Here is a 17240-nt window from a genome sequence, read left to right as displayed (position 1 = left end):
GGCAGACAGGAAGGAGATATGGGTTTCTTAGGAGCTTGTTAGCTTGCTCCCATGGCCTTATTATTCTCTAAAGGGATGGGAAATGCAGTCAATGAGGAGGAAAAGCCCTAATGGGAGTAGGGTTGAAGTGTGGAAGGATAGCAACAACCATAAGTTCACAGAATCCAAAGGAACCTCGGCCGTCAGGATTCTGCCTCGATCTATTACACTGTTGATGCCTCTGGTGTCTCGGTAGCTGGCTTTTTTTTTTTTTTTTTTTCCTTCTGTTTTTTGGTTTTTGTTTCCTTTAACTTTTGAAGGGATAGAGGGAATACTCACCATTCTGACTAGAGGTAAATTGCAAGTCTTTTGAGTGATGGCCCAGCACCCCATATGATTAATTAGATTTGTCTAAATTCTTATCCAAAAGCATGGTAAAATTTTTATTTATTTGTATATTCTTATAAATATTTTTATTTGCACGCCTACTCATTAAAGATATTATAATTATTTTAATTTAAAATCGTTAATTTTTTAACGGCGTTAGACGGTAAAGATATCTATGTAAAAATAAGAATAAAAAAAATATAATAGCAAACAAATATTTTATAAAAATATACATGTAAATATTAATTTTAAAAAAATATTTACGTAAAATTTTATATTTAGAAGAATATTTATAAAAAAAAAAATTCTAAAAAAAACTCGTTATATGATCCCATTAATTACCCCTATTTTAAAATCGATACTTTATTCGTTATCTGTAACGTGATCACGAATATCGCGACGGCTCTCTCGCTCGCTCTCTCCATTTCTCTCTCGCTCGCTCCCCCATCTCTCGGTTTCTATACACTGTAGAAAACAAAACGATGTCCAGCTGCAGCATCCGAGCGCTCTGGATCCTCAACGCCCAAGACGCCGTCGTCTTCTCCAGGTATCCCCACCCGCTTGTCCATCTCCTTCCACCTGTTAGGGTTTCCCTCCGATCTCCTCGTCGGCGATACCAAGATCCGGACATCCAAATGGTTAATTTCCTTAGATTTTTTCCCCCTCTTTGCTGAATTCCAGTTCGGAATTTTTATTCTTTTACCAGGAGATTTCCGGTGGTGGAGAGACGGTGGCGCTTGGCTTGTGAGAAGGAGAAAGATAGCTGCGCCGTGGAGGATCATGGATACTCCGCCCAGCCTTTGCTGCCGACGGATGCCGAGTTGGCTTCGGCTTTCGCTGAGAGGAAGAAGAGGTCAGTCATCGGGCATGCAGGATCCCCTCATTAATTTTATTAGGATTTTGGGCGATGATCTGAACATGCTTATGTATGTCACAAGACTATTGGAATTTCTTAACTTTATGAACCAAAAGGTTCTATTAGGAGGAGATGGGAGGTAAAATGGGAACAAGTTGCAGGAAAAACATGGAGGGATCATGATTACTAACTACCAAACAATTGATTCTCTAGCAAAGGTTGGATTTTTCTTTTTGGATTTGTGTTTGTATGCATAGGATGTTGAATTTCCTTGACCATTCCCCCCTTAAAAAACAGTCATTTGTCTGTTATAAATAACTCTTGGTAATTCATTTTCTGTATTTCGAATGCATTTATCAAACCTAGTTTTTGTACCACTTTGAAAAAAAAAAAGAAAAATCGTCGGTAACTTGATAGGTTCAGAGACACACGCACAAAAAAAGGAAAGTAAGGAAAAAAAAAGGGAGTGTAGCCACTGGAGTTCCACTATCGGTATATGTGAGGCCTCAATTTGGGTAAGTTCACCTTAGCCTATTTTAAAAAGCTGCATCTAAAGTGGCTCTTCAAAAAAATTTATGGAGGCCCATAGTCTCCTCAACCTGGATTCAGGTACAGCCAGTCGGTCAAAGTTTGATGTTCGGTAGCAATTTTTCTCAGTGGAATGATTTAAAGCTTGCCTAAGATACAAGAGTATTCACCAAATGCTTATAAAGGTCAGAAAATTAAAATTTAATAATTAATGTTTTCAAATTAAAATTTAAATATTAATTTTTTTGAAAAAAAACTAAAAATATGTAATTTTTTGCAGCTACAGTTAACTTTAGAGCCAACTCATTGGAGCTTGGTTCATTATGCCTTAGTTTCCAGAGTCATTTGCATCATCAAGTCCATAAGCTTTTATATTTTTTCCATTAATAGTATAGTCAATTTGAAGCCCATCTCTATAATAAAGCATGCTGTTCAGAAGTGATGATACTCTCAAGCATATGTTGGCCTTCCTTCATAAAGAAATAGATCTTTTGCATTGATTTGACAGTAAAATTCCTGGATTATCTGTTCATGAGGTTACCGTATATTGTTCAAGACATAATTCTTCTAAGAATCCTTTGCATATCTAAACACATTTTGGTTTTTGAAAATTGCTCTATATATTTTATTGTTCAAGTTCATTGATGTAACATCTGATCAAGAAAACCTGCTAAATGCAGTTTGGGAACTTTAATGACATGTAGTATGATTATCAGTAACATGATTAGTTCACTTGAACAGGGAAGGTTCTGCACGTGGTTTTGGTATCCGCTTTAGTCAGTCAGTTCAAGGTTCAGATTCTTGGGTTGATGATCCAATCACTCGCCACATTATAACACTATATATTTATAGAGAGGAAAGGGATGAGTTTATGTTGTGGCCACTGGTTTTGCATACTAAAGGCAGTTATCACATTCTTGTTTTACCTTTCGTCGAGCCTCACCAATTTAAAGCATATGGGAGGTTGTGTACCAGATCTGATTGTGGAAATTCAGTTGGAGAGGAATGCAGTCTCTCTTCCCTTCTACTTGATCTTCCGTGTATCACAGGGTAATGTAAGTTATTTTCGTAATTCAGATATATATATTTTTTTCATAAGCCTAAAACGTTATCACACCTTAAAGGTTGCATCAGAATTTCATATTCAGAATTTACTGTTGATAAGTAAGAAAAAGCATTAATTCGATATTGCAAGTCTATCATTTTAATACTATTTATCAAATTTTAAGTATATTGAGGCTTCCTATAAGGAAAACTCCTCAAACTTCACCAATATCTGTTTTTTCTCTTCATGATTTAGTAAATGTTGGTTCATTTATGTGCTTTATCTCTCCAATGTACTGATTGATTGAGATGTTTCATGAGCAATAGCTTATATGATCAATCTATTGCATCAATTTCAATTTGATGAGCTAGGTTCTTGAGTTTTCCCCCTTGTCATTGTTGAAAGTTGTAGGCTTGAATCAAAATTTGAACCATGCTGAAATGCATGATGAATATCATCTAATTGAGGATTCCTGCTAGCAATCATAACTTATAATGCTCAACATGCACAAAGCCAAAAATCAAATGTTTTAGATATTCCTAATCTATGCATAAAGTGGACACATGATGGATGGTACCAGTAAAGCTAGGGTGCCAGTATGCATGATCTGTCATTTAAATTGTGAAGAAGGCCAAAATTTATATTGTTCAGTCTGCATTGTCAGTTGAAAATTTTGCATTTCCTTGGCCTAGGCCCAATTGCATTACCACTTTTATGTTAAATACCTTTTTTCTTCAAGCTAGTGTAAGTTTAATGTAGTCTAATTGATTCCAACAACCTTATCTTTGAGAAGATAGTACAACACTCACATTCCACTTTTACAACCTGCCATAGGCATATTAGCTACCACCAGAGCATGGCACAGACTTCTAGATTTAGCAGAGGTAACAAAACAACAATGGAGAAAGCATCATGGTTGTAGTATGCTAACATAGACAACCATCTATAGCCAATAGACCAGCAAGGTCCTAACATTTAAAAAACATCTGTCATATTGTGCTTGTGTGGGTCAAGGGCCAGTTGCATGATCTAAATTCTGGCATTCATGAATGACTTGTCTAGGGGTAAAGATTTGAAATTTGGAGAAAAATGCAGAAAATTCAGTAAAAAACTTCGAAAAGAATTCAGATAACTAATTTTAGTGGCAGAAACAGTATATACTAACTGATTTGGGAGAAGATGATGGGCACCAACTTGAAGAGTTCATATCATAAGAGGTAAGTTTTGCAATGGTAAATGATGGCAAAGTGATATGTCGGCAAGATATTTGGCAGATGAAGCATCAGCTTTGGAAAGTTGTACCCTGCCTCATGCACTTCAAGAAGAATATATTTGTTTTATAGTATTTTTTTCTGGTAATATTACCTCTCCACATTACCTTTCTTTGATACCTTTGAGAAAGTTCTCATGCTGGAGGCTTCAGAGCATTTCAAATGTCTCGATGTTCTTTCCCATGACAGTGAAAAACTCTGGAGAGGAGGTTTAGTATCAAACCATTTTAACTTTATCAAGTGGTGGAGTTACATTTTGTTGCTCCGTAGAACATATAAAATTTTTCATAGCTATCATTCATTTGAGCAATCTATCATGAATGTGTTCAGACTGTCGACAGTAAGGGCCATAGATTATAAATTAGGAAGGAATATAAGATTATGGGATTTTTGAAAGAAGGGAGACATTGGTGCCAGGTGATATTGGGAAAAACAGAAACATTGCACGGATGCTGTTTGACTTTTCTTATCTTCTCTATGGTTAAAAGATTATTTCAGGCTTGTGGATTAGTTATTTGTTTGACTTGATTGTTTGGTATAATGGATTTTATTTTTTTAAAGGCCTAAGCATACTCTGTGTTGTGATTATTGACATTGGTGTTCTCCATTTTTTTTCTATTCTGTCTTCTTTCACTTCATACCATTTAACTTCATTTTCTACCATTGGCTGTCTATTTTAAACAAAACAAGGAAAAAAGGGAAAAGAGAGAAAAAAAAGAAAAGATTCCAGGCTGCACTAGGTCAGTCTAATATTGTAGGAAGTGGAGTGATGAATGTTTGGATAATTGAATTAATGTAATCTAACAGTCATGTTGTTTGGAGATTTCTGGTCATGTGAAGCAATGATTTTAGATGGGTTTACCTTGTGTAGTTGTATGAATTAGTTAAAGGTCTTCACTTTATTTTTATTCCTTCTTCTCTTTAGAGTGTTTTTTCTGTTAATGTATAAAATTCCTAGTGTAAATGAAATAAAGAATTTTATAATTCACCCATTTAGATTTTTGCAGTGCTACAACTTTTTCTCTTGTACATCAGGGAATTTTGTTTATTGCCTGACTTGCATAGGAAAATAATTATTTAATTAAGAACCTGTTTTAGTGTTAAGTTTGACATCATTTACCTGTTAACCTGCCAATGATCTTATCTATTTTCGTCCTTTTTTAGGGAGTTCATCTATTGTTGTTACGTTTTAGATCTTTAACATTCATTTTGGCATTCTGAAAATTAGTTAAATATCTACGTTCCATTTGACATGATAAAGCTGATTCTGCATTCCACTATAATCCACTCTTAGTCCGCAAGCTATAACTTTTTGTGTTTTCTCAATTTCGACAATCTTATTGATTGAATATAGACATACCCATCTCATCTAATTAAGATTTTAGGTAGCTGATACAGTTTGCACACTGACTCTCTTCTCTATATCATAGGGCATTTATGGTAGCACACACTGTGGGAGACATAGTTGCTGGCGATGTGCAGGATCCTGAGGTGGTTGTGAGTTCATCGCCCTCTGTGGGAGGATTGTTGGATTCACTTACTGGTAGCATAGGCATACCAAGCATTTCAGCTAGGGCAAAACCTGTTGCAGCACCAGTTGCAGCTTCAACCACTTCAGTTGCTTCAGCAGCTGGTAATGTTGTAATAGATGCCCCTAAAAGCACTTTCAGACCCATCGACAAAGAAGTGCTGCGCACTTTTATTAGCAGCTCAATGCCTTTTGGTTCGTACTTTCTGCTATGGTATTTCTCATCTCATATTTTTTTAATGTTTTTTGTTAATGCTTCGTGCAAGTTGCATACAGTTAATTAAGCCTACACTGGTTTTCTTCCATCATCACAAATACATCATCAGGAACGCCTCTTGATCTTAATATATCAAATATATCTGCAATCAAGACAAATGGATTTTCTTCCTCCGATTTGCCTCCTTCAGACCTGAAGCAACCTGCTTGGAAGCCATACCTGTTCAAAGGGAAGCAGCGGATCCTATTCACAATTCATGAGTTTATTAATGCTGCAATGTATGATCGAGATGAAATACCAGATGCTATTTCAGTTTCAGGTCAACTAAATTGCAGAGCAGAGTTAGAAGGATTGCCTGATGTTTCCTTACCTCTGACTGGGCTGAAGGCTGCTCATGTTGAGATTTTGTCTTTCCATCATTGTGCACAAGTGTCAGAACATGGTGAAGATAAGCAAGCCCTGATGTTTTCTCCACCACTTGGGAATTTTGTTTTGATGCGTTATGAGGCTTTAAGCAATCTTGATCCTCCTGTGAAAGGCTTTTACCAGCTCTCCATGGTGTCAGAAGATGAAGGTGCATTTTTATTTAGGTTACGGTTGATGGAAGGTTACAAAGGTCCCTTTTCTATGGAGTTTTGTACTGTTACTATGCCATTCCCTCGGAGAAGGGTGGCATCCATTGATGGAAACCCTTCTGTTGGAACTGTCTCGACAACAGAAGTTTCGGTTGAATGGAAAATTATTACGAGTGGACGGGGTATTACTGGGAAAAGCATCGAGGCAACTTTTTCAGGAACAGTTAGATTTCTTCCAAGGACAAGCCAGAGAGTACCTTCACGGTCCATGTCGGGTTCAGCATGTGTAGTTGAAGAAGATAGTGATGTAGAGCAAGATAGTTCTAGTAATATCGTTAACATAGAGGAATACTTAATGGAGAAAATGAATAAGGATCTACAAGGAGTAGATTTCGAAGAGCCGTTATGTTGGCAAGCATATAGTTATGCCAAAGTAAGCTTCTTTTGTTTGATATCCTTATTTATTGCTTAATAAGTTCTTGGAGCAACATACGTGCAATATATTTATAGTTCGATGCATGTTTTTGAAACTTCTTTTCTACTGACATTAGAAATATCTAGCAGGATAGCCTAGAATTTGCTTCATGAGATTTCCTTATTTTATGGTTGAAACTAGATCGGATATGAATTGTATATCAATATACCCATATCCATATTTGTTTTATCGATGAATACAGATACGGATACGGATGTTAGTCGGATGCAAAAATTCATATCTATATTTGTTTTAAACAAATATGGATATAAATCGGATACTGGAAGTATAAATATAAATACGGATATAAGTCGGATAATCAAACTTTATGACCTCAAAATCAAAGATTTTACTAAGTGGAAGATAAATCAAGTTAATAGCATGATAATGTGGTTATTTATTGCTCTTACAAGTTCATGAGTGCTATATAAAATTAATTAGGATTACTAATAGAATCGGATATTCGGATTCGGATTATATAGTTGTCTATCCATATTTTTATTTGACGGATATAGATACTGATACAGAGATTAGTCGGATGCTCAAATTTTTTTACCATATCTAGATAGATTCGGATATGAAAATGAATTTGGACGAATAGTATCAGCCCACTTTCACCTCTACCTTATTTATTGTGCTTGTCAAGCTAAAGTCAAGTTGTAAATTGGTCGGGGGCTCAAATTGAAACAGATCATGACTTGTAAGATTTTTTTTGAGAACTTTCAAAAAAAAAAAAAACTTGAAAAATTAATTAAATTAAAATAGATGATTGAAGAATAAAAGGCAGACATATTCAAGCTTAACAATTCTATTTTCCTTTGTCATAAGGCTTATAGCATGCCTTTTTAAACAATCATCATGTCTTGATATTGAAGATATTTATAAACTGCTACTTCAAATAAAACTAATTCACTTATCCTTTTGTTACGGTATGTTAAGAAGAAAAGAATCAGTTTTTGACAAATTAATTTAAAATATGTGAAAGTTTACTTGTTTCTTTTGAACTCCAAGAACTCCAATTTCTTTTCTTTCCTTTTAGAAGTTTAAAATTGTGTTGGGATTCATCTGTCAAGTCATATTGGTGAAAAATAGATAATTTTAAAAGCCAAAAGTCAAATAAGTCATGTGGAATGGACCTTCCACTTGGTTTAGTATGTACTAACATGATCAAGTCGGATCATATGATCAATAATATGGATTGAGATCTTATGATCTTCGTTGATCCTAATCCAAGAAAGAGATCCAAATTGCCTTAAGCCATTTTGATCCACATCATAAGATCTGGCTCATGGATCTAGGGATTCTAAGAATAGTGATGCTGTGCTATAGGCTGGCTAATAGCATCGGAAGGTCTTAACACAGAGAACCGTACACCAACTCCGCTTCTGCATTTTTTTTGTTATCGAAGGAAAATGTTATAGTCATAGATCGATGAAATCTTCTGTGCTTTATTGATCTGTTCAACTGCTTCATTTAGTTATCCAGAATTTATATCTTTTTTTCCCTCAAGAAACTAACATTTTAATATGCATTAGAGGTACCAACAATATATAGAGAAATATTGACGATAGGAAAATAGTTTTGCGTATAACCTCCTTAAACCTTAATATCTAGAGAAATTATGCTTTTGATGAATATTGAGTCTTTACATACAACCAATATTTGTAAATAAATCACTTTCATATTTTTGTAGCTAAGAAATGTAACCTTGTAAAAACCCACGATTTTTTCGTTGATAGTCAAGCATTCCAAGCACTTGTTCTCTACAATGTTGCATGTGTAATGCACAGTTTCCAAGATATTAAATGGTTGTTTAGCATGAATCATTATTGATGTTGAATATTGATAATATCTCTTCATGACTTGCATGCATGCTCATTTTGTTTACTTTAAATTTTGATATTCAATTTCAGCTATTTATGGGATGTTCTTGCCTAGTTTTCTGTTGAGTATTAATGCATTTTTTGCAGGTCTCTTTTAAAATTTTTGGTGGCTCACTGTCAGGAATGTCAATCGACCCAAAATCTGTAAGTCTTTGACAAATTAATTCTAAGCTTATATCATATTTGAGATGCCATGAATTTTCTTTTAAAGGGTTAACATATGTTCATTTGAAAACCGTTTTCATGATGCAGATTGTGGTTTTTATCTCTTAAATTATCCCTAAAATCATATTTAGGTATTAATTATGTTCAATTTTCATATGTTCCATAATTCTAGGGTATTAGAGTGGAAAAGGTGTGATTTGACCTTTGTGTAGTTTTGTTCCATATCAGCTGAGATACACCTGATTTAGGAGAAGTTTGAGAAACTGAGTTCCCTTAATTGTTCTATTCCCACACCATAAAAGAGCACTACCAGAATGTGTTGCTTAGCTCAACCTGTTGATGTGCCTATTTTTTGTTATGTTCTTTTGATTTTGTAAATATCTGGCTGTCTTAATTTACTGCTTTTACATTTATGCTTTGAATTATTTTTGCTTTTTCTAGAACTTCATTTTGTATCACCATGATTGTTATTTGTCCATATATCATGTCTATACCAATCTCTCATTACAAAGATAATTCTTAATCTATACGGATCTCTCATTACAGAGATAATTCTTGGGTAAATTTATTGAAAGGAGAGCATAAGGCTTTACCTCTTATGCCTTTTGACTGTTACATTTTCCCGCTTGCCCAAGTGTAACAGAACTGAAAAAACAAAATCACAGCCCAAAATATGGTAGACAAGACTTATCCAAAGTTGAATTGAACTCCCCTTCTCAGTCTATGCAGGTCAGTCTATGCATAGTGGGCATGCCAGCCGCTAGTTGTTCCTGGTGTGCTCTTCTCTTTGAGTATTTCATCTAGATGATCTAGATGAAGATCCTAAGCTAAATGTCTATATTGGTTTCCCTCTCTGATATCATTCGCACTCATTCTGCATACATAAAGGAACAAAATAAGATTTCAAAGTACCTGTCACATTTCATGGAAGAGCAATTTGCAGAATTAAAAGATTTACTTCATTATTGAGCCATAGTGAGGGACGATTATGATTCTCTCTCTTCACATTGTCTTTTTACTTGATGACAATAGCCACTTTATCTTGTATGTTTTTGAATCTATTCATTTGTGCAGCCATTTTTCTTTGAAAATCCCTGCATTTCTTTTATCCCTCGTGTAACATATCAAAGCACAGGAAATAAGGCACTTTTAGGATCTAATTCTCCCTTTTGATGAAAGTTTCTAGCTTTACAAAATTTTCTATTAGCTACCTTTAAAGAGGGTTGCACATACTGCAATGAGATTGGTTGATGACTTTTCCAAGCCAACAAGTTTGAGAATATCAGAGTAAGCAGTTGACTGATTCCCATCCTTGAATGACATCTTTGGCCCTGATTTGTAACTTCTCAAGCTTCTCCTTCTGGTTATCTCTAAAGATGAGGATGGAGGGGGCGCATGCAACACCTAAGAAGGGTGGCTTTCCAAAGCCAACAAGAATAGGAGAGAGAAGAGAAAATGGCCAAGTACTCTTCCCAACTCAAACGAAGAAAACACAAAGGCGCACCACCTGAATCTCTCTCATATAACATCCTTGGCTGACCATTTCCCATGATCCTGTCCTTGAATGCACATAGGACCCATCAGGATGAAAACAAGTTGTAATAGCTAGTAACTTTTTCTGCAACAACATCAGCAAGCATCTGGTTTTCATAAACATCACGTCCAGATACTACATTCCATAAATAGAAAAGTTAAGCTAAATCTAAACTCTTTATATGATGTCATCCTAATTGCTATGATCCCTTCAAAAGTCTAGTTTTTCATCAGGACATTGATTATAAGGTTTGTGGTAGTCAATTCTGTATGCTTGTTGTCTTAGAGAAGAGCAAATTTAAGAAGACAAACTGTGTGTCATCATAAAGGTGGCTATTAGGAAGCAGATGGTCTGATGTTTCAGTAGTTCCCTATGGACAACGTTGACACTTAGAACAAAAATGTACTTAATGCCTCGACAAAATCAATTGGGATCTCATTGAAGAAGAATTTTTACAAGAAAAGGATAGGCGTGTGGGAACAAATTAATGTCAGATTCATTTGGAAAATGGAAAGACCAACTCTTTTTTTTGATCATTTGCCAAATACTTATCTGAATCTTCAGTTGCATGTCTTATGGCATCTCTCTCTGGACTACTGACTGATGATTCTAACCTGTTACTGACTTCGTGAGGCAGTAATTTATGCATCTTATTGGGCCAACCACCAGCAGGCTGGGAGTCACTCCACAGGATCCATTTGTCAGTGCAGAACATTTCATCTATTTATCACTTCTGGAATTTATTTTGCCTCTCCAAAATAAAATTCTGCAATGCTTTGTCTCCAAAAAATTATTCACGGAACATGTCTATACCAAAGGAACAAGCTCCTTGCATTATCTGTTTATTCTTTTTTAAAGATGATATTAGAGTCATTCCTCGGGCCTAGTAAACTGCTGCATAGGTTTGGAACTCGATGTCCAAGAACTTTTAGCTCCATAGGTTGATTTTAAATAAATCTTTGAAAAGTGACATTATCCTATAGTTATTATGTCATTACTCAATTCCTTTGAGGTCAGTACTGATAGCGTGTTACTGTAGCCTTCACAAGTCATATTATTAGAAGAGAACGTTTCCTTTGTAACAGTATCTAGACTTTACTTCAACTAATTGGTACACTGATTTGTGTGAAAGGGTTATTTGTGTACCAGATCTTCTGTAACTTTTTGATATGGCCACAATTATTATATCTTACTACTTATTTCAGCTATTCAAGCCTGCATGTTGTTTTTTAACTCCGATATTCAATATTTTAATATATGTGTGTGTGTGTGTGTGTGTGTGTGTGTGTGTACTGTCAATAATCTAGAGGAAGGGGCACTATACTCCGATTGTTATAGTTTGCCTTCATAGATTTATTACCTTGTCTTGGAGAATGCAATGCATATATGTTCATGATCCCTGTGATTTTATTCTTCTCTTACTGTGATTGCAGCACTAGAATTTGCAATCTTTTGCATTTCTCATCTGAGAAATTATCATGCTTTGCAGGTAAGCATTTATCCAGCTGTTAAAGCACCTGTGGAGTTCTTTATGCAGGTAGATTGTTATTTTACTTTTTTTCTACTTCATAAAAAACCATCGCTAGATTGATATCAGAGGTTCTAATTGAAGTTGGCTTTCAGGGTTCAACTTCCATTAGGTTATTAAGGAACAACTTTGTTGTTTTAAGCCCGTCATGTTCATTATGTAGTGTTTTCCTTCAAGAAGTCTCAAAGAAGCAATCATCATTCCCAGGCAGCTTAAATAATCAAAAGAGCGCCTTAAATTTTCCATTAAGTTGCAGACAAAAGGTTTAAGTTCTGCATATAGTTGATGGAGTTTCCAATATTTCTTTTGTCTAAGATTGCATTTCCAATTTTAAGGCAGCAAACCTGGCAGCCATAAATAATATATTGCATTACCCGTTAAGTAACTCTGTAAAGAAATAAAAAATTAAAAAGACAATTCATAGCCAGTATGTTGGGGATGGGGTCTTCAATCCACATTGCAGAATCTCGAGTATATCTTTATCCCTTGGGACATGGTTGGTTTGCGGCTTGTTTTATTTAATGTTTATACTTTGTGAAGGGAGTTCAAAAATTTCTAGATCAATAATATTAAGAACAAAGTTCTTTGCATATTTTGTACTGTTTATGTAGCATAGAAAAATCAAGTTATATGTTTCCTACCCCTATCTCTATTGCTGTGATAAAAATCTTGCACGATGTGCTGCTTTTTGCTGATCATAAAGGTTCTTGATGTAGTTGTAGTATAGCACCTTACTTGAGCTGGTCTTTTCCTCAATTTAACATGTTGGAAGTTACAAAAGGTTATGCTTAAGAATCATTAAATGGAGCTAAGAAATTGGTGGTGTAAATGTGTATGGGTCTTTCTTAGGCTATTCTGTGCTAATTGCTTATTATAATTGTTTGGCTTTAGCAGGCTTCCTCTGGAGACTATATATTGTGGAATACTTTGGGAAGGTGCCCATTTGCTGCCTCGCCCACTGTTCACTGAGGTTGGGATTTGTTTGCAATTTGTAGCCTAACAAGTATCAATTTGTTTTAGTCGAAACAATAAAGTGTGGATTCTTATGCCTAGAGTTTGTTCTAAATGAGAGAGAAATTAAACCCAGTCATATATTACCATATTGGTGGTTAGGAAGGTACATTCTCATGTATAATAACTTAAAACCTTTAATATCATTTTGCTGAGATTTTTCTTCAGCTGAGTTGAGCTATCATTTTTTTTTCTTTCAGTATTTGTCTTATAAGCAGACAAGTTCTTTTCCCATTCATTATTTTTAATTTTTATAAAACTGTTCTTTGGTGGATGCTTTTATGCTCGAATATGTTATTCTGTTGGGAATTTAAAATTCAGATATCATATGCATGTTGCTCCCACATTCACACCATTTCTTTTCTTTCGGCGAAAAGGTTGTTCAAGTGTTGCAGGTTGTTTCAATGGTGATTGTTAGATGTTTAATGAATCAGGCCAAAAAAAAAAACCCAGCACCTATGCAAGCTGCGTTGGCATGCGCAAAATATCCTCATCCCCTATTCAAGTGTTGTTCTTCGTGGTTAATTTTACTACCGAATGTACGAGTATAATCTCAAGTATGATAGATTTGTATACGAATTGTTTGGATGAGTTTGGCAATTGTCAGCCATAGCTTTTTCTTGGACTACCGGAGTAACTATTTAGGAGATCAATGCTGAGAATTAGGTAATTCTAGGTGAGATAAATTGAGATCAATTATGGAGCTCACAATGAGATCAATCCCTCGCTGATTAGGCCAAGTTTGGGAAGACCGGACGCCGTGATGGCTGTGATGGAGAATATAACAATCACTCTCCCAATCTCGCTGCTGCTCTCCGCAGAACTTGCTCCTACGTACCGTTCTTCTCCAAGCCAGCCAAGTTTGTGCTGTAGCAGGATTTTTCCTAGGCTCTATCTCATACTCTTTCTCATGGTCTGCCGTACTGACCGATACGTACCGGTCCAGCCTGGGATCGGTATCGGATCAGCGTGGATCCGGTACCGGTAGCTTATCGTTGGAGAACTGGTACGGGACCGGTTCCAGGTCGGACCGGCGTGGATCAGCGTGGAATCCGAAACAGGTACCGAACCGGTATGGGACCGATACGGAATCGATACGGGTCGCCATCAATACGCTAATCAGTACCGGTATGGCAGATCTTGCTCTTTCTTTTTTATAGTTTTATGATGACAGTAGTTTACAATTGATGCTTAAATCTCCGACTCCTTTCATAATGCCCTCTTGCACTGTTCTTGTTGTTAAGATTAATCATTACTAATTTTTCAATGTACCGTTGTTACGTCTTTTGATTCGGTGTGACATTATTTTAACAAACTAGTAGGTTTTCTTGATACTTAATTTGCATCAATAAATTATTGTTAAAAATATCGTATTTATTTATTTATTTATTTTTTACCAAAAAAAAAAACAGAGACTGACGATGGAAAGAGAAAACCTAATCCTTGTCAGTCTTTGACTCTCTGTTCCAAGTTGCAACCTCACCCGGCTGGATAAAGCCTAATCCCTGTCAAACCGGGTCCAGCTGGCGTCGGACCGAACCGTCAAACCGTCCTCTCTCGCTTCTTTCTTATAATATCGATCGCAAGGCCCCCAGGATTTCATACCTCCTTTTTCTTTCGTCTTCTACTTTTTCTCTCTCTATCTCTCCGTTCTCCTGTCGCCGCCGAACGAAGACTGCCGCCGCCGCCGCGACCGCCGCCATGGGGAGGAAGCAGGCGTTGAACAACCGCTCCTCTGCTTCCGCCGCGGCCGGAAAGAAGGAGAGGCTCTCGGTCTCCGCCATGCTCGCCAGCATGGACAAGCCCAAGCCCTCCTCCACCGCCGCCGCCGCCGCCGCCTCCGCCGCCTCCAAGAAATCCAAGTCGAAACCCAATACGAACACCTACATGGATGATCTTGATATGCCACCCACCAGCGATGATGACGACCATGAATCTGATCTCGGCGACGCCGACGAGATCCCCAAGGCCAAGACGCGGTCCGCCGTCACCGAGCTCTCCGCTGCCACACTGTCCAACAAGGAGCTCAAGAAGCGGGAGAAGAAGGAGCAAATCGCTGCGGCAGATGCCGAGCACGCCCGGAAGGAGGCCCTCAAGGAAGACAAAGACGTATTCAACGTGGTCGTCGGCGCCCGCGCCTCCGCTCTCGATCCCGACGGCGAGGATGCCGCCGCCGACGCCAACCTTCGGGATATATCGATCGAAAACTTCACGGTGTCGGCCGCTGGCAAGGATCTGCTGAAGAACGCTACGTTGAAGATATCCCACGGCAAGCGCTACGGCCTTGTCGGTCCCAACGGCAAGGGCAAGTCCACCCTCCTGAAACTTCTCGCGTGGCGGAGGATCCCCGTCCCTCGGAACATTGACGTGCTCCTGGTCGAGCAGGAGGTGGTCGGCGATGACCGATCCGCCCTTGAGGCCGTGGTCTCTGCCAATGAAGAGCTCGTCAGGCTCCGCAAGGAAGTGGCCACCGTATCTGAGAGGCCGGAAGGGGATGAGGATGACGAGAATGGCGAGAGGCTTGCGGAATTGTATGAAAGATTGCAGCTTTTGGGCTCAGATGTTGCCGAGGCTCAGGCCTCGAAGATATTGGCAGGGCTGGGGTTCACCAAGGAGATGCAGGTTCGCCCCACCCGATCGTTCAGCGGAGGGTGGAGGATGAGGATTTCTTTGGCTCGAGCCCTCTTCATGCAGCCGACCTTGTTGTTGCTCGATGAGCCGACCAACCACCTTGATCTCAGGGCCGTGCTGTGGCTCGAGGAGTATCTGTGTCGGTGGAAGAAGACAGTTGTGGTGGTCTCTCATGATCGCGACTTCCTTAACACAGTCTGCAATGAAATCATCCACCTTCATGAGATGAAGCTTCATGTCTACCGTGGGAACTTCGATGACTTTGAGAGCGGGTACGAGCAGAAGCGCAAGGAGGTGAATAAGAAGTTTGAAACATACGACAAGCAGAGGAGGGCTGCGCAGAGGAGTGGAAGCAGGGCGCAGCAGGACAAGGTCAAGGACCGTGCCAAGTATGTTGCTGCCAAGGAAGCCGCGAAGAGCAAGGGGAAGGGGAAGGGGAGAGGGGGCAATGATGATGACCAGCCCCGGGACGTCCCCCAGAAGTGGAAGGACTACACTGTGCAATTCAGCTTTCCTGAGCCTACCGAGCTGACACCTCCCCTCTTGCAGCTCATTGAGCTCAGCTTCAGTTATCCCAACAGGGAGGATTTCAGGCTCTCGAATGTTGATGTTGGCATCGACATGGGAACAAGGGTTGCAATCGTGGGGCCTAATGGAGCAGGGAAGTCGACACTGTTGAATTTGCTTGCAGGAGACTTGGTGCCCACCGAGGGTGAGGTGCGTAGGAGCCAGAAGCTGAGGATTGGGAGGTATTCCCAGCACTTTGTGGATCTGTTGACAATGGAAGAGAACCCGGTTCAGTATCTCCTCCGTCTTCATCCGGACCAGGAAGGTTTCAGCAAGCAAGAGGCTGTTCGTGCGAAGCTTGGCAAGTTTGGACTGCCGAGCCACAACCACCTTACCCCTATTGCCAAACTATCTGGTGGTCAGAAGGCTCGTGTTGTCTTTACTTCAATATCTATGTCTAGGCCTCATATCCTATTGCTAGACGAGCCCACAAATCATTTAGATATGCAGAGTATTGATGCTTTGGCTGAAGCACTGGAGCAGTTCACTGGTGGGGTCGTCTTGGTGAGTCATGACTCTCGGCTGATATCTCGTGTGTGTGAGGATGAAGAGAAATCTGAGATATGGATCGTGGAAGACGGCACTGTGAAAAAATATCCTGAAACTTTCGAAGACTACAAGGAAGATCTACTCCGAGAAATCAAGGCAGAGGTAGATGAATGAAGCACAAGTGAGTTGTCCATTAGTTATCTGTTGCTTGCAACAGTTTCTTTGTATTATTTTTCTTTATAGTTTCAGAGACATTGCTCTGGTGTTGAGTCTTTCTTTATATACATTTGTAAAAGCCCGATATACTTGTGTGTGAAATCATGAACTTTGCAATGCAAAACAGGACCTCCATTTTATGAACTTGGTGAGATTTGTTAGCTGCTGCAGTATGTGTGATTGCAGATGCGTGTGTTATGAAAGAGTTATGTACTTGGTTATTTTCTTTTGTCACTGATGGAATGCCAAATAATGGCCCTAATCATGCCTCCAACTCGCTTCTGATTGCTTGCAAAAAAAAAAGACTGCAGCAAGTAACTGGATTGTTATGTCATAAACTTTAACTATAGCAACT

At 38.4% G+C, this 17240-nt stretch overlaps 1 protein-coding gene and 1 pseudogene across 3 annotated transcripts; both read left to right on the top strand.

Moving 5' to 3' along the window:
* Positions 1-723: 723 nt before the first annotated feature.
* LOC103709908 (clathrin adaptor complexes medium subunit family protein) lies at positions 724-13149 on the top strand. 2 transcript variants are annotated; one of them, XM_008795437.5, is made up of 8 exons: positions 724-913; positions 1073-1219; positions 2492-2800; positions 5497-5789; positions 5921-6819; positions 8832-8888; positions 11933-11980; positions 12866-13149. In XM_008795437.5, the coding sequence occupies exons 1-8, from the start codon at positions 849-851 to the stop codon at positions 12938-12940; spliced, it is 1893 nt and encodes a 630-aa protein (XP_008793659.3). In that variant the 5' UTR covers positions 724-848; the 3' UTR covers positions 12941-13149. The 2 variants fall into 2 exon arrangements, with proteins under 2 accessions (XP_008793659.3, XP_026661545.3); XM_026805744.3 differs by having other exon boundaries at positions 12863-13149.
* Positions 13150-14558: 1409 nt separating this feature from the next.
* Positions 14559-17029, top strand: LOC103709907 (ABC transporter F family member 4 pseudogene; annotated as a pseudogene). Its single transcript, XR_015972927.2, has one exon. The product of XR_015972927.2 is annotated as an ABC transporter F family member 4 pseudogene (transcript).
* Positions 17030-17240: the final 211 nt, after the last annotated feature.

Source organism: Phoenix dactylifera, chromosome 14, assembly GCF_051530095.1.
Source record: "Phoenix dactylifera cultivar Ajwa chromosome 14, Ajwa_hap1_PhDact_Kaust_v1.1, whole genome shotgun sequence".
Lineage (NCBI taxonomy): Eukaryota > Viridiplantae > Streptophyta > Magnoliopsida > Arecales > Arecaceae > Phoenix > Phoenix dactylifera.
This window is presented reverse-complemented; position numbering and strand designations above follow the sequence as displayed.